The following is a 27421-nucleotide window of genomic DNA, read 5'->3' as shown; positions in this document are numbered from 1 at the left end:
GAAATAATTGTAAGAAAATTCTATGAAATAATTGTATGAAAATTCTATGAAATAATTGTACGACAATTATATGAAAAAAGTGTTAGAAAATTATATGAAAATTCTACAAAAGATCCATGAAAATTTAATGGAAAATTCCATGGAATATCGCATGGAACGATGAAAAACTGTGTGAAAAAGCGTTTCAAAAATTCTCGTAAAATTCCCTCGAAACATTCCATGAAGATCTATGAATTCCATGAAAAACGAACAGCGGCGAAACCGCCAAAAAAAAAAAAAAAAAAATTTCAAAAGTGCAAAAAATTCCACCCAAAACTAAAACAAGACAGAAACTCCACCGGGCTCCTCCAGCAGAGCCTGGAGCAGGAAGATTCCCTGGCAATTCCTTACCACATCCCAGCTCTCCTCCCAGTCCCGACGGCCCTACAGGAAGTAATCAGTGGGGCTGGAGTAAACCTTCCTAAAGACTTCCAGGCGGGAGTAATTCCTGAGGCTCCAGGTCTGCAGGGCGCTCCCGTCGCAGGCCTCCACCGTGGGGCCCTGGGAGCCGTCCTCCACCCTGCCCAGCGTCAGGCACGACTGCGTGATGATGTGCAGGAACGTGCGCCTCTGGAAAAGCGGGAGCGGCGCGGAAAACCGGGAATTGTTCACGGAGAGCGGGATGGGAACGCGCCGGGGACAGGCGGGGATGGGCGGAGGGGAATTCGTGGGGTTGAATGGCACACAAAATCTCCTCCCTGCTCTGGAGAGCGTTCCCGTGATCCAGACTGTAGCTCCCAATCCCTTTCTCCCTACCCTTGGATTGCTATTCCCCACTGGGAAGATCCACAGATGGCGTTTTCCTAGAAATATCCCCAAACTTCCACCTTGCTCTTGACAGCATTCCCATGATCCAGACTGTGGCTCCAAATCCCCTTCTCCCTACCCTTGGATTGCTATTCCCTGCTGGAAAGATCCACAGATGGGGTTTTCCTAGAAATATCCCAAAACTTCCACCTTGCTTTTGAGAGCATTCCCATGATCCAGACTGTGGCTCCCAATCCCCTTCTCCCTGCCCTTGGATTGCTGCAATTCCCTGCTGGGAAGATCCACAGATGGGGTTTTCCAAGAAATATCCCCAAACTTCCACCTTGCTCTTGAGAGCAATTCCCATGATCCAGAGTGCACTGTAGCTCATTCTCCCTACCCTTGGATTGCTGCAATTCCCTGCTGAGAAGACCCTCTTGCAATCCACAGATCCACATATTTGGGATATTTCTATCCAATTTTCTATTGGATAGAAATATCCCAGAACTTCCACCTTGCTCTTGAGAGCATTCCCATGATCCAGACCAGATTGTGGCTCCCAGTCCTGCTCCTCCAACCCCTTGGATTGGGACTGCTCCCTGCTGGGAAGACCCAGGCATAGATGGGGTTTTCCTAGAAATATCCCAAAACTTCCACCATGCTCTTGAGAGCATTCCCATGATCCAGATGGTGGCTCCCAATCCCCTTCTCCCTACACTTGGATTGCTATTCCCTGCTGGAAAGATCCACAGATGGGGTTTTCCCAGCAGAAATATCCCAAAACTTCCACCTTGCTTTTGAGAGCATTCCCATGATCCAGAGTGGATTGTGGCTCCCAGTCCTCTTCTCCCTAACCTTGGATTGCTGCAATTCCCCATTGGGAAGATCCAGGGAGAGTTGGGTTTTGTTCTGCACAAATATCCCAAAATTTCCTCCCTGCTCTTGAGCCCATTCCCAAGATCCATGTTGGAACACAGCTCTCAATCCTGCCTCTCCAGCCCCTTGGATGGCTGTGATTCCCCACTGGAAAAATATGAGCACAGATGGGGTTTTTCCTGCACAAACCACCCTAAACCCCATTTGGGAATTATCCAATTAAAACCAGAATTCATTAAACATTGGGGTTTGTTTTTGTGGTTTGTTTTTGTGGTTTTTTTTGGTTTTTTTCCCCACAATTCCAGCTGTTCCTTTCCAGTGCCAATTCCAGGTGGGGTGAGATGAAGGGGAGCTTACACTTCTCTAAATTCTCTAAAGGTGGAATGCGCTTCCCACATCCCTCCCCCGTTCCTTTTCCATGTTTTTGGCTTGGGAATGGAAAAAGTGACATGAAGATAAAGGAGCCACTAAAAATACCAGAGCCCAGTGTCCCTAAAATGTCACTTGGAGTCACGGGCAGGGACAGCACTCCCTGTTCCCTGCTGTCCATCAGCCCTTCCAGGGAGAGCACAGGTCCATCAGTACAGGACTTGGAATTCTCTCTCTGCTGTTCACAGGATATGAAATATCCAAAGGTGGCAGATTCCTCACATGGGGATAAACATCAGTGTGGGAATCTGAGCAGGCTTTTCTTGGTATGTGGATTCATGGGATGGTTTGGGTGGAAAGACCTTAAATCCCATCCCATCCACCCCTGCCATGGCTGCTCCGAGCCCCAGTGTCCAACCTGACCTGGGACACCTCCAGGGATCCAGGGACAGCCCCAGCTTCCCTGGGAATCCCAGCCCAGCCAGGAATTCCCAATTCCCAGTGTTCCATCCATGCCTGCCCTCTGGCACTGGCAGCCATTCCCTGGCTCCTGTCCCTCCATCCCTTGTCCCCAGTCCCTCTCCAGCTCTCCTGGAGCCCCTTCAGGCCCTGCCAGGGGCTCTGAGGTTTTCCTGCATCCTTCTTTTCTCCAGGGGAACATTCCCAGCTCTCCCAGGCTGGCTCAGGGAGAGGGAAGCTCTGGAATGTTGGAGCAGCAGCTATGGAGAAGCTCTGAGTGAGGGAACTGCTACAGGAGCTATTCCAGGGATTGGGATTTGGCACAGGGATTGCACCAGACTTACCTCAAAGCTATACTCCCATTTCCCAAAATACTGAGGGAAGGGAAGACAGAAGGAAAGCGGAGTCAGTGATCCAAGGAACATTTTTTGTGCAGCCCCTCAGCTCTCCCTGGATGGAAATTCCACAACTTTGCAGGGACACCGCGACTGGGGACAAACAGTGGCAATTATCCAGGAAAAAAAATCATGGAATTCTGAGCGGGGAGGGATCCACAGGGATCACAGATCCAAACCTTGGCCCTGCCAGGATATCCCACAAGCCCATCCTGTCCCTGAGAGCCTTGTCCAAACACTCCTGGAGCTCCGGCAGCCTTGGAATAAACCCTGAGGGATCTGTCAGGAATAAATGCTGAGGAGCTTTTCAGGAACAAACTCTGACATCACCACCCTTCCACAAGGAATTAAACTCCTTTCCCATCAGCTGTGACACATTTCCAACTTCATTTTTTCCCTGGATCCCTTCGTGCATGTCACGTCCCAGGATCTCATCCTTCTCCACATCCAGAGGTTTCTCCAGATGTCACAATGGGAATCACCAGGTGTGGGAGCCTGGAATCTATTCAGTATTTAAATACCACAAATTAAATTAGAAAATTATAAAAATAGTAGCAGGAAATCATAGAAAATTCCATGAAAATCCGTCAGAGAAACCCCTTTTTAGGATTATTTCATGTCCAGCTGTGGCCATGTTGTCCATTGCCAAGCCAGAATTCCTAAAAATTCCTAAAAACCACTCAAAATTCCTCCATGCAATGCCTAAATAAGCAAGGTAAGGAAAAATCAGTGTAATTCCACTGGAAAATTAAATTAATGAATACAAGGGATCCAGGAAATACCCTGTAATTGTTTCTCTTGGGAAAAAAAATTGGAATATCACAACTGGTTGTTTTCTTGGGAAAAAATTCCTGGATATTAGGAATGTTTGGAGGTTAATAATACACTAACAAATATATAATAATGGCAATAATGAAATGAAAGGGAAAATGGGCAGCTGAAATCTGAATATTCCAAGGAAAATTGGCAATAAAAAGCTTTGCTCAGTAAATCCAGGGACAGGGAATGCAATGGGATGTTTTCCAGGAGAACAAGCAGCCAGTCCTTGGAGATGCCATAAAACCATGGAGTATTCCTGTTTTAGGAGCTCCACCTCATGGCCGAGCTGGGATTTACACAATTCCTGGGAAATTCTGCTCAGTTTAAGGGAAAAACCAGCACATTCCCTGTGTGTATTTTATTGGAAGAATTCCAGCCTTCCATGCAGGAAGGGTGGAGGTGCCCAAGGAATTCCTGGATGTAGCTGGGCTGGGGACAAGGTGGGGATGGGGCACAGCTTGGACCTGATGACCTGGGAGGGCTTTTCCAGCCTCAGGGTGGACACCAGCAGGAATTTCCCCATGGAAAGGGTGACACTGTCATATTTTCTGGAAAAATCTCTTTGCCCCCGATTTTCTCCTGGGAAGCTGAGAAGCCTCGGAGAAAAAATGAAAACAATAATTATCTGATTTGCTTCTCCCGTGTTTTGCTGCTTTGGGATGTGGGTTGGACACTGTCTACCAAATGGTCATTGTTTCCTTGGTTCCATGTGAATTGTTTTTATTTATTGGCCAATTATGGCCCAGCTGTGTCAGGGCTCTGGAGAGAGTCACCAGTTTCCATTATTATTATCTTTTCATTATTATCTTTTATCATTATTATTATTATTATTATCTTTATTATTATCTTTATTATCTTTTCAGCCTTTTATTATCATTATTATCTTTTCAGCCTTCTGTCTGTATCCTTTCTGCATTCTTTAGTGTAGTTTTGTACAGTTTTAGTATAGTGTTCCTTTATATAATATAAATTACATAAATAACATCAATATAAATAACATAAAATAATAAATTAGCCTTCTAAGAACACGGAGTCGGATTCATTCTTTCCTCCTCCATCTGGGGAACCCCACAAATACCACAGGAAGGGGGTTCAGGCCTTGGCAGGGGCTGCCCAGGGGGGTTTGCAGTGCCCATCCCTGCAGGTGTCCCAGGAATTCCTGGAGGTGGCACTCGGTGTGAATGGAAATCCCTGTGAATGGGAATTGGTCAAAGTGAGATGGAATTGGGTGAATCCCAGGAGGATTTCCCCAGGAGCTGGCTGGGAATTGGAACCTCCGTGTGAGTGGACACCAGCAGGAATTTCCCCATGCAAAGGGGGCTCAGGGATTGCAGCTGCCCAGGGAGGTTTGCAGTGCCCATCCCTGCAGGTGTCCCAGGAATTCCTGGAGGTGGCACTCAGGGCTCTGGGCTGGGGACAGGGTGGGCACAGCTTGGGAGACACCATGACCCTGGAATGCTTTTCCAGCCCCAGGGATGCTGGGATTGTGCCAGAACCACCCCCAGGCCCGGGTACCTCAGCATCGTACTCCCAGAGCTGGTTGCCCCTCAGGTGGTGGCACTTGAGCATGAGGACGGGGCCGTTGAGCCGCGACACGTCCAGGCACAGGTCGTCCGTGCGGATCTCCTTGTCCGCCGTGTAGGAAAACACCTGGAACACAGAGGGGCTGGGAAAGGGCTGGGAAAGGGCTGGGAACCCCAAGCCCAGCCCTGGGAGGGAGCCCGGGCTGGAAAGTTGGAGCCTTTCATCGGAGAATCCATGGGAATTCAGGGGAAGAGAAAGATTCTCCACTGGAGAAATCCATGGGAATCCATGGGAAGGGGAAGGTTTTCCCCTGGAGAAATCCATGGGAATTCAGAGGAAGGGAAAGGTTTTCCACTGGAGGAATCCAAGGGAATTCATGGGAAGGGAAAGGTTTTCCACTGGAGGAATCCATGGGAGTTCAGGGAAAGGGAAAGGTTTTCCACTGGAGAAATCCACGGGAATTCAGGGGAACATTCTCCCTTAGAGAATTCCCTGGGAATTCATGGGAAGGGAAAGGTTCTTCCTTGGAGAAATCCATGGGAATCCAGAGGAAGGGAAAGGTTTTCCCCTGGAGAAATCCATGGGAGTTCAGGGGAAGGGAAAGGTTTTCCACTGGAGGAATCCAAGAAAACTCATGGGAAGGGAAAGGTTTTCCACTGGAGGAATCCAAAGGAATTCATGGGAAGGGAAAGGTTTTCCACTGGAGGAATCCATGGGAATTCAGGGAAAGATTTTGCACTGGAGAAATCCACGGGAATTCAGGGAAAGGTTCTCCCTTGGAGAAATCCATGGGAATCCGGGGGAAGGGAAAGGTTTTCCACTGGAGGAATCCATGGGAATTCAGGGAAACGTTCTCCCTTAGAGAATTCCATGGGAATTCATGGGAAGGGAAAGGTTCTCCCTTGGAGAAATCCATGGGAATTCAGGGGAAAGGAAAGGGTCTCCATTGGAGAAATCCATGGGAATTCAGAGGAAGGGAAAGGTTTTCCACTAGAGGAATCCATCAGAATTCAAGGGAAGGGAAAGGTTTTCCCCTGGAGAAATCCACAGGAATTCAGGGGAAGAGAAAGGGTCTCCCTTGGAGAAATCCATGGGAAGTCAGGGGATGGGAAAGGTTCTCCCAGCCAAAAAGCAGGGAAATGAGGCCAAGCTCCAGTGAGGATGGAGGAAGTGACAGGAGGAGATGGCAGGAGCTGGGATGAACCTTCAGGATAAATCAGGGATGGGAACACGGAGCATCCCAGCCTTTCCCAGCAGGAATGTGGCCAGGAGCAGGTGTCTGGAACACCAGGGCTACCAGGGAATTGTGACCGTGCCAGGCTGGCACCACCCCTGGAAAATTCTATACATAAATAATAAACTCTAATTAATTAAAATAGAGTTAATTTAAAATATGCTTAGAAGTCCCTTAATTATAATTTACATCCCAAACCCCATCTGGAGCAGCCATGCTAATTTGAATATCCACTGGAATATGCAAATTTTGTTCTAATTAACCCAGAGTTGTTGGTCACAAGACCAAGAATTCCATCCACTCTTCTACTCCCTTTCCAGTTCCTCCAAATGAAACTCCCCAGGCCCCCACCATTGGAATTCCACTAAAGAACTTCCATGAATATCCTGGATATTTATTTTCCTGCACACGTTCAGAACAGATGGATTCAGCTACGTTTATGGATTATGCCCATTTCATTTTTATGAAAATAAATTCAAATTCCTGATCACACTTCCTGAAGTTCATGTCTGGAATGTTTAATTTATTATTAAATGACAGCAGGATTCTATTCAATATATTCACTGGGAGACTTCCCATGGATGTGCACCAATATTCCCCCAAAATCTGGAGCTAAAACTGAAAAAAAAAGGGGCTGAGTCCTCTTAAAATCCTTCAGCTCGAAACTGAATGTATTTTGGAATTTTCATTGATTATTTCGCTATTACTTTCACACAAAATCTAAAATAGAATTGAAACAGATATTTAAAATATTCCAAAGGAATTCTTGGACAAATAAGCCACTTTTCCCTGGTTTTATTTACCTGGTTCCCTCCCATGCCATGGCAGTTGAAAAATCCCACTTTCTCATTCTCCTTGCGGCCCATGTTGTCCAAGCACTGGTTGGTTTCAACATTCCTAATCTGGAAAAAGGAAAGAGGTGAAAATTCCTTAAAGAGGAATTCCTTAAAGAGGTGAAATATTCCTTAAAATATTTCCTGGAACCCGCCAGATTTGTGCGGAAAATGGCAATTTGTGAACAGATCACATTCCCAAATAGTCAGGGAATGGTCTGGGTTGGAAACAGCCCCAAAGCTCATCCATGGCCAGGGACACCTCTCACTATTCCATGTTTAGCCATGAGGGAATTCAGGGTGATTATCCCAAGTCTGTCAAAATCTCCACTCTTTTTCTCCCAGTTTGTCCCAGAAAACAACAAAACATCCACTTGGGGAATGCCCTTTGAGGCCTGGTGCTCCTCACCTTTGATTTATACCATTTTCCCTTGGATTTGAGCCCAGGAGGAGCCATCCAGGGCAGGATGTGGATCATTTATGGCCTAATGATGCTGCTCCAGCTTGGATGGATCAAATCCTGCCCAAATCTCTTCGGCAAGGCAGGAAAATGTCCAAAAAACGCACTTCCAATGCCTTAAAAATCCCCCATTTCTCTGCTGCTCCCTGGGCTTTAAGGCTGCAATTCCCTTTTCCTGCTCCACTGGAACAGCCAAGCAGGGCTTTAATTCCCAGCTCCTGCCTGAGCTGCTGTTTCCATGGGAACTGAGGCCACACTGCACACATCAGGTGTTTTAATCACTTCTTTCTGCCTTTCTCATCCCATTTTCCAGCCTGACAATGTGCCACAATCCCACTTTGTTTGACATTCCTTAGACAAGTCCTTTCCTTGCTGGAAACCCCCGTTTCCCTTTATTTTGGCAGGATTAAACCTGGAATCCTCCAGTGCCTTTTATTCCTGCCTACAGTGGCAAATTTCAGAGGGAAATCACTTCCCTGGATGTCAAAAAAAGCCATTTGTTCCTCAGAGCGTTATTCCAGCATTGTTATTCCATCACCAAATCCTTTGATTGTTATTCCATCATCTCAAATCAACCCATTCCAGAGCTTTTAAAAGGCAGTGCAGGCACAACTCAATGTAATGTTTTTAACCGTGAATTTGTTGAATTTCAAAGAAATTCCAGCTCCTGGTGGTCCCAGAACCTGGTGATTACCAGGAATGACTGTGACCCTCAGCTCCAGGCTGGAAAACATTCAGTGAACAAACATTTCTTTAAAAAAATTTCAAAAAAAGCCATTTCTAGTCTCTTTCAAAGCAATTAATGATGATGGAAGGTTTCCCTCAAGGGCTGCATATTCATTGTGTCAAAATATTAATTCCAAACTTCACTTTTCCAATCTCCTGCTCCACTTGGGAGATAAATTCGCCTCGTGAACATTTGGAATAGACACTTGATTTAAAGGGAGATTTTTAAGGAGAGGGAATATGTTTGGAACAGCAACTTCTCCTTAAAAAGGACTTTAAAAAATGGAAATAAAGAGAAATAAGAAATTGAGAGGAATAAGAGGGAACTCCAGGACCTGAGTCTTGGCTCCAAAGCCACCTCATCTCCTTGGGAATGGATCCATTGGCTCTGGACACCTCCTGGTTTTACTGATTTTCTACATTACTGGATTCCTGCACTTACTGGTTTCTTTCCTTACTGGTTTGTGGCACTTACTGGATTCCTGCACTTGCTGGTTTTTGGTATCTGTTAGTATTCCTTACTAACAGCTTTCCAGTTCTTACTGTTTCCTGTACTACCGGGTTTTCCTTTACTCACTGCTTTCCTGTACTCCTTGCTCCCTTTGTTTGCTGGTTTCCTGCTTTCCTGAATTCTTTTACTTACTGGTTTCCAGTACTACTGGTTTGCTGCACTTCTTGGTGTCCTGGATTTACTGGTTTTCTTTACTTGCTGGTTTGCTGCAGTCACTGGTTACCTGTAAGGTTCCTTTCCTTTCCTTACTGGTTTCCAGTTCTGACTGGTTTCCTTTATTTCTTGGTTTTCCTGCTTTCCTAGACTTCCTGCTCTGTTGTAGTTACTGGTTTCCTTCCCTTACTGGTTTCCAGTTCCTGCTTTACTTACTGGTTTGTGGGACCCATGGAGGGTTTGTGGGACCCATTTAGGGTTTCCTACATGGATTGATTTCCTTTCATTCCTGGTTTCCTGCATGGATTTATTTCCTTTCATTCCTGGTTTCCTGCATGGATTGATTTCCTTTCATTCCTGGTTTCCTCTATTCCTGGTTTCCTGTACGGATTGATTTCCTTTCATTCCTGGTTTCCTGCATGGATTGATTTACTTTCATTCCTGGTTTCCTCTATTCCTGGTTTCCTGCATGGACTGATTTCTTTTAATTCCTGTTTTCCTCTACTCCTGGTTTCCTGTACAGATTGATTTCCTTTCATTCCTGGTTTCCTGCATGGATTGATTTCCTTTAATTCCTGGTTTCCTCTATTCCTGGCTTCCTGCATGGATTGATTTCTTTTAATTCCTGGTTTCCTCTACTCCTGTTTTCCTGTATAGATTAATTTCCTTTCATTCCTGTCTTCCTGCACGGATTGATTTCCTTTCATTCCTGGTTTCCTCCACTCCTGGTTTCGTGCAAACCCTGCTTTCTTTTCTTTCCTGCTTTCCTTTCTTTCCTGCTTTCCTGCCTCCTGGATGGCTGCCCTGCCCGTTACCCTCCATTCCCATCCCATCCCATCCCATCCCATCCCATCCCATCCCATCCCATCCCATCCCATCCCATCCCACAGTGAGTTCCAGTACCTCTCCCAGGGAGTAGTAGCGCCGCGGGATCTGCGAGTCGGGGTACACGTTCTCCAGGTACCAGGAGAAGGGTTTGCAGCCCAGCCTCTCCCGCAGGGCTTTCCTGACAGAAACGTCCCCATAATCCACCTTCACCACCCCTGGAATGGGGAGAGAACAGCCCATCAAACATCCCAGCTTGGGGAAAATCCCAGAGCTGCCCCAGCTCCACTGCGGGGCTTTCCTGAAGGAAACGTCCCCATAATCCACCTTCACCAATCCTGAAATAGGGAGACAAGAGCCCACCAAACATTTGGGCAAAATCCCAGAGCTGCCCCAGCTCCCCTACAGGGCTTTCCTGATGGAAACGTCTCCACGATCCACCTTCACCAATCCTGAAATAGGGAGACAAGAGCCCACCAAACATTTGGGGAAAATCCCAGAGCTGCCCCAGCTTCCCTGCAGGGCTTTCCTGAAGGAAATGTCTCCATGATCCACCTTCACCACCCCCTGGAATGGTGACACAAGAGCCCATAAAACATCTGGGGAAAATCCCAGACCCATCCCCAGCTCCCCTGCAGGGCTTTCCTGATGGAAACATCTCCACAATCCACCTTCACCACCCCCTGGAATGGTTTTCATAAATCCAGCTTGGCTTTATTAAAAACTCTGGCTCCTGACTCATCTCAGCACAAATAAAGATTTTCCTGTTATCCACACAAAAACAGGAGTAGGCACCAATTAAAAATAGGCTCAATATCCTAAAAATTAGAGCTGAGCTCTCCTCCAGCAGAATTCTGTTTTCCCAGGGAATCAGATCTCTCCAGACATTTAATTTTGGATGTAATTGTGAGGTGTGCCCCTAATTATGCTGAGAAGTCTACTTCCCACAGGGAGCAGCCCCTGGCTCCTCTCTCCTGGGATCTCAGCTCAGGAATGGGATGAATCAGCTCCCAGAGGAGCTGGGGGATGAGGCTGTGCCAGACAACAGAGCCCTCATTACCAACAAGCAAATTCCTTTGTTCTCTCAGAGAATTATCCAGAGATCTCCATTTTCTTCATTAATAGGAAAGGAAAAGGATCAAAAAGCAGATTAAAAATATTTTAAAATATCTTTTATATTTAGGAAGGCCCTATTAAAAAAAAAAAAAATCTGTGATTTCCTACTTCTTTTTATGGAGAATTTCCATGAAAACTTTCATTTTATTTCCCTTTCTCCTCCATTTGCTTCTCAACGCCGGGGAAAAACCTCATTATATTTTATCTATTAATTAATGCAGATATTAATAACATGGAAAGAGATCAGGGGCTGGAGCATGTCCAGGGAAAGGAATGGAGCTGGGAAGGGGCTGCAGAATCCCTGAGGGAGCTGGGAAGGGGCTCAGCCTGGAGCAAAGGAGGATCTAGGAGGGAAAAGCTCAGCAGCAGAGCCCTCCATAAACTTCCCACACTTTTTTTTCCCCTCACATTTTTCTCCCACTTTTTGGTTTTCCCCTCACGGCAAGGGAGACCCTGAGGGGCTGGAGCGGGGCCAGGGAAGGGAACGGAGCTGGGCAGGGGCTGCAGAATCCCTGAGGGAGCTGGGCAGGGGCTGCAGAATCCCTGAGGGAGCTGGGCAGGGGCTGCAGAATCCCTGAGGGAGCTGGGCAGGGGCTGCAGAATCCCTGAGGGAGCTGGGCAGGGGCTGCAGAATCCCTGAGGGAGTTGGGCAGGGGCTGCAGAATCCCTGAGGGAGCTGGGAAGGGGCTGCAGAATCCCTGAGGGAGCTGGGCAGGGGCTGCAGAATCCCTGAGGGAGCTGGGAAGGGGCTGCAGAATCCCTGAGGGAGCTGGGCAGGGGCTGCAGAATCCCTGAGGGAGCTGGGCAGGGGCTCAGGCTGGAGCCAAGGAGGATCCCCAGGGATCTTTTCCCTCTCTGGAATTCCCTGCCAGGAGGGCACAGCCGGGGGGGTCGGGCTCTGCTCCCAGGGCACAGGGACAGGAGCAGAGGGAACGGCCTCAGGCTGGCCCAGGGCAGCTCAGGGTGGATTTTGGGGCAATTCCTTCAGGAAAAGGTGCTCAGGTGGAGCCCCCATCCCTGCAGGGATTTCAGGGCCCTGTGCATGTGGCACTGGGGACATGGGGCAGTGCTGGGGATGGTTGGACTCAAAGACCTCAGAGAACTTTTCCAACCCAGACAACTCCATGACACCTCCCATTCCCAGCTCCCTTTTTTCAGGAAGCCCTCCAGACCTCCAGAGGACCCCAAACCCAGCCGTACCCGGGGAGATGATGTAGAAGAAATCCTTGAACTCGTCCATCCAGACCTCGGCCAGCCTGCGGTTGTTCTTGTTGATGACGTGGCCGGTGCCCCCGGGGAAGGTGTAGGGGGTGGCCTTGCGGAACACGTGTCCCACGTGGGAGCAGGTGACGATCTCCAGGGAGCCTCCACACTGCCAGATCTGCAACGGGAATGGGGCCAGCCTGCAGGACACTGGGCAGGGCCCAGGACATCCCTCTGGCTGCCCTGGAGGGCTCCAGACCCCAGCAGGGGCTCAGAGACCTTGGCACGGAGTCACAGACACCTGTGCCTTGGATTTTAACCCATGGAAACAATTCCCAACTTTGTGTGAGGAGTTACAAGCCACAAGGGTTTGAGTAGAATGATAGTGAATTTGTCACAGGGTGAAAAAGTGACAAATGAACTATCACTCTACTCGAAAGACTTCCAAGAATTTTGGGGATTTAGAATGGGGGTTCAAGAGGCAAGATGGAGGAATCTGGGTGTGTCCTGTCCTTCTTCTTCTTGTCCTCCATCTTCTGCTGTGATGGTGACACTTCAAGATTGGTTTAAGAGTAGAGACAGAGTGTCTACCATAGGTGATGGGTACTGGAAAATATTATAAATAAAGCACACGTAGATTCTCAGGGCTCTGGCTGCTCCCAGGGACCCCCAGATGTGTCAGAAATTCTCTTTTCCCAGCCTGGTGCTCCAAGAAGGAGTCAGAGCTCTTCAGTTCTCGGTCTCAAGGTTGGTTATTGTTCCTTATCTATAAAATTCTTTCTCTGACCTGCCCAGGTCTGCTCAGCAGGACAGACAGAGGCACTCTGCCTGCCCTGGGGCTGTGTTATCTTTTTATACTAAAAACTACCTGTACAATATTTACAATGACTTCCCAATACCCATCACCTGTGTTAGACACTGAGCTTCTACTCTAAACCAATCCAAAAGTGCCAACATCACCCAGAAAATGGAGGCCAAGAAGAAGAAGGAGAAGGACAGGACACACCCAGATTCCTCCACACAGGAATTCTATGGAAAACAACTAGAAAAGGAGAATTTTAACTGGGTTTTCCTGCTCTTCCCCAAAATCCACAGAGCTCGGGCCCAGCCCCACTCCAAGGAGCAATAAAGACAATTTTGACTGGATTTTTCCTGCTCTTCCCCAGAGCTCCCAGAGTGGAAATGCTGGGAATGGGTCACTTGGATTTGTCCCTTGGAGCACATCCTGCTGGGAAAGGCGTCATTCCCTAATGGATTCATGGAGGGCGTGGATTTTCCAGGATTCCATAATATCCAAAGGAACAGAGCAGAACTTCTACCTACACACTCAAATATATCATCTTTCCATCTATTTTGATATACAGTTAGGTATACATATTATACATGTATATATAAACATAGACTATATATTATAATAGATTTCTATTTTTATATAATTACGTTTTATATATATATTTACAGAAATTTTTCCAGGCAGAATCCCATCCATGGCCATCCTGAGGAAAGCCCCAGCATTCCCAGGAATGCTGGGACACCCAGGGACACAAGGAAGCACATCCCAGACCCCCCAGAGATGAAACCCAGGAATTCAGGGTGTGCCCTCCACCTCACGTGCTGGTGAATTCCATAATAAATGAAGAAGGCAATGTGGGGGACTTTTCCCAGATGGAAATTTTCCCTCTCCAAGGGAAATCCATGCTAGGGATAATCTAAAACGTGCTGGAATGCTGGAATTTGGAACTTTGGGGTTAAATAAAGTAACGAATTCTGCTGCTGGATCCCTACGGAGTGAGAAATGCTGGGAATCCTGGAATTATTTAGCTTGGAAAAGACTTCCAAGAACATTGAGTCCAATGTTAACCACATCCACACTGATCCATGTCCTCATTCCACAGCTTTTAAATCCTTGGGGATGGGACTCCACCTCTGGCGGGGTTTTAGTCCCCTCCTAAGGAGCCAGAAGGACCCAAATTATTTAATTCTTTATTTTAATTAATTTAAATATTTTATTTTAATTATTTCAATTATCTAGTTCATTTTAGTTGGTTTTTTTTATTTCAATTACTTATTTCAAGTATTTCTTTCCATTTTTAAATTTCAATTATTCATTTCAAATATTTTAATTATTTCAACTTTTCATTTCAATTATTTTATTACAATTCTTTCGCTTCCAGGCTCCTCCTGGTGTTAAATCTCTGAGTTTTTAGGGAGTTTTGAACAGGAGCTCCGGTGGAATCTTGGAATTAAAGCTCCTTGACACAGACCCGAGTTCCCATGGCAACCAAGGCAGATTTAGCTAATTAGGGCTCCCTCCATTTCCAGAATTCCATGGGAATGAGGAGGGATGGGATCTGTGGGATCAGCAGTGAAACATCCCTGTGTTAACTGCTCAGGGACTCAGGGGGAACTTCAGGATCAGGGGTGCCAAGGAATTCCAGAGGGAACATGGAAAAATCCCAAATATACACCTGGGATGTGCCTATGGAGCAACCTGGGAGCACGGAATAACCCCAAATGACTCCATGGAATAACCCCAAATAATTCCAGGGAATAACCCCAAATAACTCCATGGAATAACCCCAAATACACCCCAGAGAATAAATCCCAAATATTCACCCAGCATGTGCTCATGGAGCAACCTGGGAGCATGGAATAACACCAAATAAACTCCAGGGATGTGCTCATGGAATAATCCCAAATAATACCATGGAATAACCCCAAATAACTCCATGGAATAACCCCAAATATACACCAGGGAATAACCCCAGGGAATAACCCCAAATAATTCCAGGGAATAACCCCAAATATACACCAGGGAATAATCCCAAATAACTCCATGGAATAACCCCAAATGACTCCATGGAATAACCCCAAATAATTCCAGGGAATAACCCCAAATAACTCCAGGGAATAACCCCAAATACACCCCAGAGAATAAATCCCAAATATTCACCTAGCATGTGCTCATGGAGCAACCTGGGAGCATGGAATAACCCCAAATAAACTCCAGGGATGTGCTCATGGAATAACCCCAAATAATACCATGGAATAACCCCAAATAACTCCAGGGAATAACCCCAAATACACACCAGGGAATAACCCCAAATACACACCAGGGAATAAATCCCAAATATTCACCTCATGGAGCAACCTGGGAGCACAGAACAACCCCAAATAATTCCATGGAACAACCCCAAATAATACCATGGGATAACCCCAAATATACTCCAGGGATGTATTCCCAGAGCAACCTGGGAGTGTGGAATAAATCCCAAATATACCCCAAGGATGCGTTCATGGAGAAATCTGAGAATAACCCCAAATACACACCAGGGAATAAATCCCAAATATTCACCACGGATATGCCCCTGGAGCAACCTGGGGATAACTGGGCACCCAATTTGAGGCACCCTCCATCCCAAATCCCAGCATTCCCCTGCTGGTCTCCCATTCCAGCTGGCAGGGAATTCCTCCCACAGCACCACTTTTAAAAATCTCTGCTCCTGGACACTTTTCCAGCCCGTTTTTGGCTCTCCTTGGAGCAATCTGCTCCCTGTGCCAGCTGGGATGGGATGTGGGGGAAAGGAAAATATCCCTTTTTTTTTTCTTAGGAAAAGGGATATTTTTCAATATTTTTTTTAAATCCCAACAAACCAACCTTTCTGGGACACTCCCTGGGAATGTGACTGCTTCCCAAAAGTTCCCATCCTGCCTAAGAATTGTGGGGTTTCGGGGATCTGCTCCCCTCACAGGCTATGGGATGCGTTCACCCCTTGCTGTGGTGACCCCAGGGAGCCAGGGAATTCTGGAATGGTTTGGGTGGGAAGGGACATTAAATCCCATCCCAACCCATCCAGGGACACTCCCACTGTCCCAGGCTGCTCCAGCAGGAAAATCCAGAGAAATCCCTTTTCCCCTGTCCTTCCTGCACTTCCAGCAGTGCCAGAAATCCCAAATAAACCCCATCCTACCCCACCCAGAGCTCACATTCCCTTTCCCAACCTAAGGAATCCTAAGGAATAATCTCATAGGATTTTTATTTTTTTTTCTGATGGACAGATCATCAATAGTAAAATATTTCCCATAGGAAATCCTTTCAGAGCATCAAGTTTTCAGGGCATTCTCCAAGTGGGATAAAACCACTTGGAGAATTTAACAGGAAACTAAAAATTTCAGTAATTCCAGAAATAAAAATAAAGTTTAGGAATAAATCAGATTTTCCTTGACTAAAGCAAACCCCTGGAGCTGTAAGAGATTCCTGCCAGGAATTGTCATCATTCTTCCCCCAATTAAAAGACATTCCTAAAAGGACTCATTAAAGACCCATCAGCAACAAGAAGCAGCTAAAAGAAAAAACATGGATCTTCCCAAAATAATCAAATTATACCCCATGGATGCTCCTCCTGGAAATGCCCCTGAGAGCAAAAAAAGCTGGAAATCTTAATTATTCTTTGGGATAATGTTGGAGCTGGATGCAGATGAGACAGACACGATCCAGGGCAAGCAAAGGCACTGGGTGACATTTATGAAGATTCAGGAATTCACAAAACATGGGGGGAATGGCTGGGTTTATTTTATTTTTGGGGATTTATTTTTTGGGGATTTATTTTATTACTCTGAACCAGTCGCAGATTTCCCCTCTCCCTTTGGTGACACAATCCTGGGTGCAGGAACAGCTCCAGGAACTCCCCTGTGCCTCCCTGCAATCCCAGCCCTGTCCCACAGCAGGAATTGCCCCCAGAGCTCTCCTGACAGGAGAAATTCCCAAACCCCACTGGAAAAGGGAAAAGCTGCAAAAAGCTTTGGAGCTGGAGGAACCTCCCTGATCCTTCAGCTCTCCTGGCCCTCATTCTCCCATGGATTTGTTCCCTCAGCTGGGATTTGAACCCTTTCATGTCCCTGACAAAGTCACACAAAATATCCCTGGATTTTCAGTTGGTTTTCCTTCCAGAAAAGGAATTAATCCCAATTAATTAGGAATTAATCTAATTAATCCAAATGAACAGCACCAGGTGATTCCCTGGCCTTCCCATGGCAATATCTCCATTTATTCCTATCCCTGCCCCCATTGATTCACTGGTTTAGGGTGGAAAGGCACATTTGGAATGGTTTAACAGTGCCTGGCACTCCCTGCTGCAGGGATCTCCTGTGGAACATGGAAAACCATGGAAAAGAATTCCTGCACAGGGGCCTTGGCACACCCCAGGAGGAATTTTAGGATTTAAAACAGCAAAAAAAGTGGGAATCTCCTCATTGGAACCATCCAGGCTCAGGGGAGGAACGGAACCCTTTGATTTTCCTGCAAAGGGAACAATTGAAGTTCAGAGGAATGGCCTGGGAAAGCTTTCAAAGTCCCAGCTGATCTTCCCTGGAAAAGTCTGTTCCCTAAAAAACTTCAAGGGGTCCCTGGCAAGGAAAACATTCCTGGCTGAATGGAAAAGACAGGAAAAGGGGGGAAAGGGCATTGCCAGGATGTGCTGTGGGCACCAGAGGGATCCTGGGCGTTATTCCCATCACCAAATCCAGAAACTGGGACACATCCCAGGAGTTCCAAGCCATTCCCACCATCCCTCCCAACCATTCCTCAGCCAAGCCTCAGTTTCCCATTTTTCTATCCCAAGGGCAGTGACTGGATGCATTTCCCTGGGGTGTGGCTCACCCCTACCCCAGCAGGAATATCAGCATTTTCTGCAGGATAGGAATTTCCCTGGCACAGACCCAGAATTCCAGCTGGAACTTGCAAGTCCATGATGTCACCGTTCCCAAAGTGTCTTAAAACGTATTTTTAATTTTATTTTTCAATGTAAATTCATATCAAATTTCCGCTGGGCACCTCATTTCTTCCATGAAGGAATGACCAAAATATATGGAATTTTGGAGGGATTAAAACCCTCAATGCTAAAATATTCCACGCAGCAAAAAAATCCCAAAACACCCAATGAGGCTCCCCCGAATTTTAAAAATTCCATTTAGCTCATGACTTGCAGGCCAGCTAAAGCAGGAGCTCCCTGAAGAAATGAGAGCACAAAAGGAGGATTTTTGGGGTTGGGGGTGGGAAGAAAAGGAAGGAAAACAGGAATTACCCTAAAGGACATTTCAAGATTCTCGCCACCCCAGATATCCATTCCTGCATCGTAAGTTCCTATCTCTTCAAAGTAGTTCCTGTCAATAGAAAACAGGCCACCAGCCATAGTTGGGGTCCTGGGTGGGAAACAAACAGGAAAAAAAAAACAAAGGAAAACAGAAAAGAAAAGGAAATTAAAAAAGAAAAAAAAAGGGAGAAAGGAAAGAGAAAAGAAAAAAGAAAAAAAGACCTTTTAAAGGACACTCTGGAATTTACAGCACATTTCACTACACAGGAATTCTACTGAAAACAAGTAGAAAAGGAGAATTTTAACTGGATTTTCCCTGCTCATCCCCCAAATCCATGGATCTCAGGCCCAGCCACACCCCAAGGAAAAATAAATACAATTTTAACTGGATTTCTCTGCTCTTCCCCAAAATCCATGGAGCTGGGCCCAGCCACACTACTCCCATTTCCATGGATTATTTCAGGGGAATTGTGAGGGAAAATTGGGTGAGGTTTGGGCATCCTGAGTGAGCAGCAGCTCAAATCCAATCAGGAATGCTTGGGAGGAGTTAAATGGGGGGAAAAAATACTTTTTGAAGGACACTGTGGAATTTGCAGCCCATTTTACCACACAGGAATTCTATGGAAAACAAATAGGAGCTATGAAAAGAGAATTTTGACTGGATTTCCCTGCTCTTCCCCAAAATCCATGGAGCCTTGGGCTCAGCTACACTCCCAGGAGCAATAAAGATAATTTGGAATGGATTTTTCCTGCTCTTCTCCAAAATCCATGGAGTGCAGGCCCAGCCACACTGCAGGGAGAAATAAAGAAAATTCTGACGAGATTTTCCTGTTCTTCCCTAGCATCCACGGACCCCAGCCCAGCCACACTCCCACTTCCATGCATTATTTCAGGAGAACTGTGAGGGTAAATTGGGTGGGATTTGGGCCTCCTGAGTGAGCAGCAGCTCGAATCCAATCGGGAATGGATTTGGGAGGAGTTTCACGGCTGGGCTTTGCCTCAGGGGGAGCCCAAAACGGCATCAAAGGAGCAGGAAAATCTCAGCTAAGAGGATTAGAAATCCTTACAAACAGGCAATCCCAGGGGACGGCTGAATTTCCCTGGAAATGGGAATGCCAGGGAATGCCCAGCCCAGCTCAATCCCAAACCCAGCTTTCCTCTGAGATGTCCCAGCACAGCCAAAGGGGTGTGGGGGCTCTGCCCATCCCAGCCCCTCTGCTGGGTCCCAGCAGCCCTAAACCTGTGGGATTTGGGGCAGTGACCCTTGGGACGAGGCTCTGGAGCTGCTGCAGGGCTGGAGCCAGGCTGGGAGAGCTGGGAATGTTCCCCTGGAGAAGGGAAGGCTCCAGGCAGAGCTCAGAGCCCCTGGCAGGGCCTGGAGGGGCTCCAGGAGAGCTGGAGAGGGACTGGGGACAAGGGATGGAGGGACAGGAGCCAGGGAATGGCTCCCAGTGCCAGAGGGCAGGGATGGATGGGACACTGGGAATTGGGAATTCCTGGCTGGGATGGGATTCCCAGAGCAGCTGGGGCTGCCCCTGGATCCCTGGCAGTGCCCAAGGCCAGGCTGGAGCAATCTGGGATGGGGAAGGTGTCCCTGGGTGAAATGGGATGGGATTTCAGGTCCCTCCCAATCCAAACATTCCCATTCCTCCTTCTTCCCTCCCATGGGTGCAGACACTCTTTTCTTGACACACAATTCCCCATTTTTTCCAAGACTGAGCCTTGAGCAAGTTTTGAAGGATGAAACTGAACTGGACACACAGACCTGGATCATTGCTAAGGACCCCAAATCTCCTTTGCTTTCTGGAACCAAACACCTCCCAAACCCCTCCCTAACAAACCTGGGAGTGCTGAGTTTCACCCTGGAAAATTCAGTGACTCCTGCCCCGATCCCCAGCCCAGCTCCTGGGATAAGGGGAATGCAGCAGGCAGGATTGTTCCCTGGGATGTGAATTTAATGGGACACAACCAGACCTGCAGAGCTTCCCTTGGAAAATCCCCTCCACCAAAACCCTCTCCATCAAAATATCGGGAAGGCCAAAGGCCTTAAAGTGGTTTTTAAACTGTAAAAATAAAATTTTTTTCCTCAGTTCTGCATCTTTTCCCTGTGGAATCACCTGACAGCTCCTCCTGGGAATTGCTGTGATTGACTCAGGATTCCCATTCCTGCACAGAAAAATGGGAGCAATCCCAGGTTTGCTGCACCCCAGCCAAGCCAGAGCCCATGCCAGGATTTCATGATGGGAGAGGAAGAGGGATGGCAAAGGGCTCCCCATGGCATCACCTCATCCTGCTTTTCCCAAGGAATCCCATCCTGGGCATCCAAAAGGCTCCAGCAGCACAAAATCCCACTAAACCAGACCTCTGTGGGTATATCTGGGAATGAAGGATGGGCACCAGGATCAACATCAATCTCTGCTGTTCATCACCCAGGCAGGGCTAATTAACTGCAATCAACTCCGGGTTTAATTATTCACAATCAAGATATTAATATAATATCAAGATAATAAGTAACATATTTATAATATCCAGAGTTCCAGGAGCATTTGGAAGATGTTCCCAGGCACAGGGGGGGATTTTGGAGATGTCTTGCAGGGCCAGGGGTTGGATTGATGGTCCTCGAGGGTCCCTTCCAGCCCAGGGAATGCCATGATCTGGACACATTCCTGATATTTCATCTTGCCTTTTCCCTATTTGTTTATCTTGCCTTTTTCCTAGGATTTGATCCCTAATTTATACAAAACATTTCCTGCACCACAATCCGTATTTTTAGTATTTCTAATCCCAGCCTGGAGTGCCTTCAGCTTCAAAAACTGAGGGAAGAGCATGGAAATACCCACAAAAATGGGCTGCACCGAGCCTGGAAATGCCCACGATTTTGGGATTCTCTGACACCAAAACTGAAATTCCTGGACTAAAACCTGAGATTTTGGACTTAATCCAGCCTAAAGCACCAACCCTTCACTCTCAGTTCTTTGTGACCATTGTGGCACAGGTGACATTTGTCCCTCTGCCTCCTTTGCTTCCCAGCTCCCACTTTATCCAGAGAATCCCCCAAAATTCCAGCCAAAAAACTGATGAGAAAAAAGAAAGGAATTTTAAAAACCCCATTTTTTTTTTCTTTATCAGTTTTAAGAGTCAATTCAGTGTCTGAGCTGGGATGAATTTCGAGCCCAGCTCCATTTCAAGGTAAGGAAATAAGGATGGATGGATGGAGCTCAGCCAGGCCCTGCAGCTCGTTAGGAAAATTCATTTTCCCAATTTCCATGCACACCTGAGCTTTAATCAAGAGCTGCTGGCCTGGAAAGGAAATCTTGGATCAGGAGGAAAACGATTCCCTTGGCTCTGACAGCCAGGGCCTGCTGGCTTTTCCTGGGAACAAACCCCAAATCCTGGGAACAAACCCCAAATCCTGGGAATAAACCCCAAATCCGCCCTTCCCCGATTCCAGCCTTGCCAGGACAATCAGGGACAGAAATGGGAATTTTGAAAGCAATTTTGGAAGGTTTTTCCTGCCCTTCCATCCCTTCCTTGCCTGGACTGATCCCTGAGCTGTCCCTCCCTCCACCTGCAGGCTGGAATTCTTCCCCCTCCCCAGATTTAAATCCATTCCATCCACTCGGGAACCCTTTTTTGGTCTCCTTTGGAATTTTGCAGGAAGCTGAGCAAACATCCCATGGCCAGGAATTTATTCCATTTGTTCCCTTTTCAGCTCCATTTGCAATTTTGGAAGAGGTTTTGTTCCACTCTGTGATTCCAGCAATTAAATGGAAGAGGTCAGGACATGCTCTTGGATCATTTTTCCCTCAGGGTGCTGCTCCGTTATCAATCCCATTTTCCAAGCAATAAACCAGGAATTTAACTGCAAATTCACTGGGGTTCAGTGCTCAAAAATGCTCAGAAATCCTTTAGAATATCTGCCTTAAATTCCAAAAAAAAAAATGGGCATTTAAATCCCAAAAAAACAGGAATAAAATGCATTTGCAGCAAATTAACAGAGGGAGCTGAACAGGCAGAAATCTTTGGAATTCCTGAACATTGGGAAGAGGATGGGATGGGGTTAAGTGCAAAACACTGTGGTTCAAAACTCAAAAATGCTCAGAAATCCTTTGGAATATCTGCCTTAAATTCTGAAAAAACGGGAATAAAAATCTGTTTGCAGCAAATTAACAGAGGGAGCTGAACAGGCAGGAATCTTTGGAATTCCTGAACCATTGGAAGAGGATGGGATGGGGTTAAGCACAGATCACTGAGGTTCAAAGCTCAAAAATGCTCAGAAATCCTTTGGAATATCTGCCTTAATTTGCTGCAAACAGATTTTTATTCCCATTTTTTCGGAATTTAACAGAGGGAACTGAACAGGCAGGAATCTTTGGAATTCCTGAACATTGGGAAGAGGACGGGATGGGGTTAAGTGCAAATCACTGAGGTTCAAAACTCAAAAATGCTCAGAAATCTTTTGGAATATCTGCCTTAAATTCTGAAAAAATGGGAATAAAAATCTGTTTGCAGCAAATTAACAGAGGGAGCTGAACAGGCAGGAATCTTTGGAATTTCTGAACCTTTGGAAGAGGATGGGATGGGGTTAAGTGCAAAACACTGAGGTTCAAAGCTCAAAAATGCTCAGAAATCCTTTGGAATATCTGCCTTAAATTCCAAAAAAATGCAAATAAAAATTCATTAACAGCAAATTAACAAAGGGAGATCAACAGGCAGAAATCTTTGGAATTCCTGACTGTTGGGAAGAGGATGGCATGGAAGTAAGGGCAAATCAAAGCTCAAAAATGCTCAGAAATCTTTTGGAATATTTGCCTTAAATTCCAAAAAAAAAATGGGAATAAAAACCTGTTTGCAGCAAATGAACTGAGGGAGCTGAACAGGCAGGAATCTTTGGAATTCCTGAACATTGGGAAGTGGAAGAGGATGGGATGGGGTTAAGTGCAAATCAATGAGGTTCAAAACTCAAAAATGCTCAGAAATCCTTTGGAACATCTGCCTTAAATCCCCAAAAAAACAGGAATAAAAATCCATTAACAGCAAATTAACAAAAGGAGATCAACAGGGAGAAATCTCTGGAATTCCTGAACATTTGGAAGTGGAAGAGGACGGGATGGAGTTAAGTGCAAATCACTGAGGTTCAAAACTCAAAAATGCTCAGAAATATTTTGGAAAATCTGCCTTAAATTCCAAAAAAAAAAAGGGAATAAAAATCTGTTTTCAGCAAATGAACAGAGAGAGCTGAACAGGCAGGAATCTTTGGAATTCCTGAACCTTTGGAAGTGGAAGAGGACGGGATGGGGTTAAATGCAAATCAATGAGGTTCAAAACTCAAAAATGCTCAGAAATTCTTTGGAATATCTGCCTTAAATCCCCAAAAAAAAAAAAAGGAATAAAAATCCATTAACAGCAAATTAACAAAAGGAGATCAACAGGCAGAAATCTCTGGAATTCCTAACTGTTGGAAGAGGACGGGATGGGGTTAAGTGCAAATCACTGGGGTTCAAAGTTCAAAAATGCTCAGAAATCTTTTGGAATATCTGCCTTAAATTCTCAAAAATGGGAATAAAAATCTGTTTGCAGCAAATGAACAGAGGGAGCTGAACAGGCAGAAATCTTTGGAATTCGTGAACCTTTGGAAGAGGATGGGATGGGGTTAAGTGCAAAACACTGAGGTTCAAAGCTCAAAAATGCTCAGAAATCCTTTGGAATATCTACCTTAAATCCCAAAAAACAGGAATAAAAATCCTTAATTAACAGCAAATTAACAAAAGGAACAGGCAGAAATCTTTGGAATTCCTGAACCTTTGGAAGAGGATGGGATGGGGTTAAGTGCAAAACACTGAGGTTCAAAGCTCAAAAATGCTCAGAAATCCTTTGGAATATCTGCCTTAAATTCCAAAAAACAGGAATAAAAATCCATTAACAGCAAATTAACAAAAGGAACAGGCAGAAATCTTTGGAATTCCTGACTGTTGGGAAGAGGATGGCATGGAAGTTAAGGGCAAATCAAAGCTCAAAAATGCTTAGAAATCTTTTGGAATATCTGCCTTAAATCCCCCCCCCAAAAAATGGGAATAAAAACCTGTTTGCAGCAAATGAACAGAGGGAGCTAAACAGGCAGGAATCTTTGGAATTCCTGAACCTTTGGAAGTGGAAGAGGTCGGGATCGGGTTAAGTGCAAATCAATGAGGTTCAAAGCTCGATAATGCTCGAAATCCTTTGGAATATCTGCTGGTACTAAAAACCTGTTTGCAGCAAATGAACAGGGGGAGCTGAGCAGGCAGGAATCTTTGGAATTCCTAAATCTTTGGAATTCCTAAATCTTTGGAATCCTTTGGGAAGAGGACAGGACGGGGTTGGCCCAAGCTCGCAAGGCCACGCTGGGGTTTGGGCTTTCCCTGCCATTCTGCCTGTGATCCTGCAGCGGAATTTTGGGATCTGGGGTGGGGATTTTTGGGAGAAGGGGGGCACTGACCTGACAGGCAGGGTCCTGTCCCCTTTCCTGCGGTCCATCTCCCTCTGGGGCACCGGGTACCAGCGGAAATTCAGCTTCCAGTTGAAGCCCCCGTAGGTCATGTCCGAGCCCGCCATGTACTCGAAGGTGTCGTCGCTGATCACGTCGATGATGGGACACACCACTGTTTTCCTGGGGGGAAAAATGGGAATTTGGGGGTTATGGGGGTGTTTGGGCATGGTGGGAGGGAAGGGGGAAAGAGGGGGGAATAGAATGAGGGAGAAGGGGAGAAGATGGGGAAAAAGGGGGGAAAATAGGAGAGGGAAAGGAGAAGGAAAAAGGTGGGAAAGGGGGAGGAATGGGAGGAAAAGAGAGAGGAAAGAGGGGGAAGAAAGGGGGAAAATAGGAGAGGAAAAAGACGGAAAAAGGTGGGAAAGGGGGAGGAATGGGAGTAAAAGAAAAGGAGGGAGAAAAAGGGGAGAATGAGGGAGAAGGGGAAAAGAGGGGGAAAGGGGAAAAATGGGAGGAGGAAAAGAGAAGGGAAAAAGTGGGAAAGGGTGAGGAATGGGAGGAAAAGAGGGGGAAAAGGGAAAGAAAAGGAGGGAAAAGGGGGGAGAAAAGGGGGGAATTGAATGAGGGAGAAGGGGAAACGAGGGAGGGATGACAGGAAAGAAAGGAGGAAAAAGAGAAGGAAAAAGGTGGGAAAGGGAGAGGAATGGGAGTAAAAGAGGGGGAAAAGGGGGAGAAAAGGAGGAAAAAGGGGGGAGAAAAAGGGGGGAATAAATTGAGGGACAAGGGGAAAAGAGGGAAAAAAAGGGAGAAAAAATAGATGGGGAAAAAGAGAAGAGAAAAGGTGGGAAAGGGGGAGGAATGGGAGGAAAAGGGGAGAAAAGAAGGAAAAGAGGGAGAAAAAGGGGGGAAAAGGGGGGGATAAATTGAGGGAGAAGGGGAAAAGGGGAAAAAGGAGGGGAAAAAAGAGAAGGAAAAAGGTGGGAAAGAGGGAGGAATGGGAGGAAAAAAGGGGGGAAGTAAAGAAAAAGGGGAAGAAAAAGGGGGAAATAAACTGAGGGAAAAGGGGAAAAGAGGGGAAGGAGGAGGGAGAAGAAAGAGGGAAAATAGGAGGGGAAAAAGAGGGAAAGGGAAAGAAAAGGGGGTAAAGGAGAGGGAAAACAGAGTAAAGGTAGGGGAAGGAGGGAAAAAAGGGGGGAAAGGGAGAACAAGGAAGAAAAAGGGAGAAGGGGAAAGGGAGCAAAGGGGAGGAAGAAGGGAAAGAAGGCAAAGGGAGGGAAGGGGAAAAAGGAAAAGGAGAATAATACCGAAAATCAGGGGGAAGAGGGAAATGGAGGGAAATAAGGAAGAGGAAAAAGGAGGGGAAGAAGGAAAAAAGGAGGGAAAAGGGGAGGAACAGAGGGGAAAGGGGGAAGAAAAGATGGGGAAAAAGGAGAAAAAAGGGAAAACAAGAAAAGAGAAGGAATAAAAAGGGTGCGAATTTCCATGAGTTCAGGGGGTCAGAGAGAGAAGTTGTTCCTGGTAAAAAACAGGGAGAAAGCTTCCTTTGAATGGGAGAGATCCAGACCTTTGGAAAGCTGCTCCCACATTTACTCAGGAATGAGATTTTGATACAAACAGCAGCGAATTTGAAAAATATTCAATTACGTTACGTTCATTCCAGCTCAGGGAATCCTTTTAATTCCTGGTGGGGTTTTTTGTTTGGTTGGTTTTTTTTGGTTTTTTTTGTTTTGTTTTTTTGGGGTTTTTTTTTTGTTTGTTTTTTGGTTTGGGGGTTTTTTTGTTTTGTTTTGTTTTGTTTTTTGGTTTGTTTTTTTGTTTGTTTGTTTGGTTTTTGGTTTTTGGTTTGTTGGGGGTTTTTTGATATTTTTTTGGTTTTTTGGTTTTTGGGGTTTTTTTTGTTTTTTTTTTTAATCTGCCCCAGGGAAGGGCCTGGAGCAGATCCCAGCCTCTGGAGCTGGGAACCCCTCACCTGTCCTCCTTGATCCTGGCCAGCAGCGGCTCCAGCCAGCCCAGGGTGCACTCGCAGTGGGCATCCAGGAACGTGATCACCTGGCCCTTGGCAGCCGCCGCCCCTCGGAGCCGCGCCCGGATCAGCCCCGACCTCTGCTCCATCCGCAGGATCCTGACGGGCACCCCCAGCTTCTTCACGTAATTCTCCAGGGAGGCCTTCAAAAACTCTGCCAGAATTGGGGGCAGACAGAAGGAAAACGGGATTTTTAGGGAGGTTTCATTCCGAGGTGGTCACAGAAGCTCCCTGCTTGGAGCACCTGAGGTGGGGGTGGGCTTTAAGGTCGCTTCCAAGCCAAAGCATTCCCTGATTTCAGGATAATAGCTCAGGAATTTTAAGTAAAGCACAATCAGTTCCTTGGATGAACCAGCAACCACAAAACAAAGACATTTTCGGCAATTTGCTGCCGGTTCAATAAAAAAAATTGGCTTTTTTTGACGGATTTCCCCATTGGAGCTCTTTGCATGCTTTTAGGAAAAATAGGAATCACTTGGCTCAAATCCTCCTCCACCTTCTGGCACGGGGAATCATTAAGTCACTTAATGAGCAGGGAAATCCAGGGAGTA

The 27421-nt window shown here is 46.3% G+C and overlaps 1 protein-coding gene across 3 annotated transcripts in view; it reads right to left on the bottom strand.

The window, feature by feature from the left end:
- The window catches only part of GALNT13 (polypeptide N-acetylgalactosaminyltransferase 13), a 50127-nt gene that overhangs the window by 4705 nt on the left and 18001 nt on the right, over positions 1-27421 (bottom strand). For 2 of the 3 annotated variants that reach the window (XR_011680459.1, XM_071435528.1), the window contains exons 6-12: positions 26817-27024; positions 24857-25027; positions 18373-18490; positions 12287-12467; positions 10049-10188; positions 7266-7364; positions 5220-5354 (exon numbers count right to left, since the gene is read on the bottom strand). Coding sequence is in view for 2 of the 3 variants with exons in the window: in XM_071435528.1 (XP_071291629.1) it covers positions 5220-5354; positions 7266-7364; positions 10049-10188; positions 12287-12467; positions 18373-18490; positions 24857-25027; positions 26817-27024 (1052 nt within the window). In the remaining variant the exon portion in view is untranslated. Of the gene's footprint in view, positions 1-1576; positions 4896-5219; positions 5355-7265; positions 7365-10048; positions 10189-12286; positions 12468-18372; positions 18491-24856; positions 25028-26816; positions 27025-27421 lie in introns of those variants that run through there. The other variant, XM_071435529.1, reaches the window with a different exon arrangement.

Source organism: Agelaius tricolor, unplaced genomic scaffold (assembly GCF_023055355.1).
Source record: "Agelaius tricolor isolate 1412-34295 unplaced genomic scaffold, bAgeTri1.0.p SCAF_10, whole genome shotgun sequence".
In the NCBI taxonomy this organism is placed as follows: domain Eukaryota; kingdom Metazoa; phylum Chordata; class Aves; order Passeriformes; family Icteridae; genus Agelaius; species Agelaius tricolor.
The sequence above is the reverse complement of the archived record's forward strand: the minus strand, read 5'-3'. Positions and strand labels throughout refer to the sequence as shown.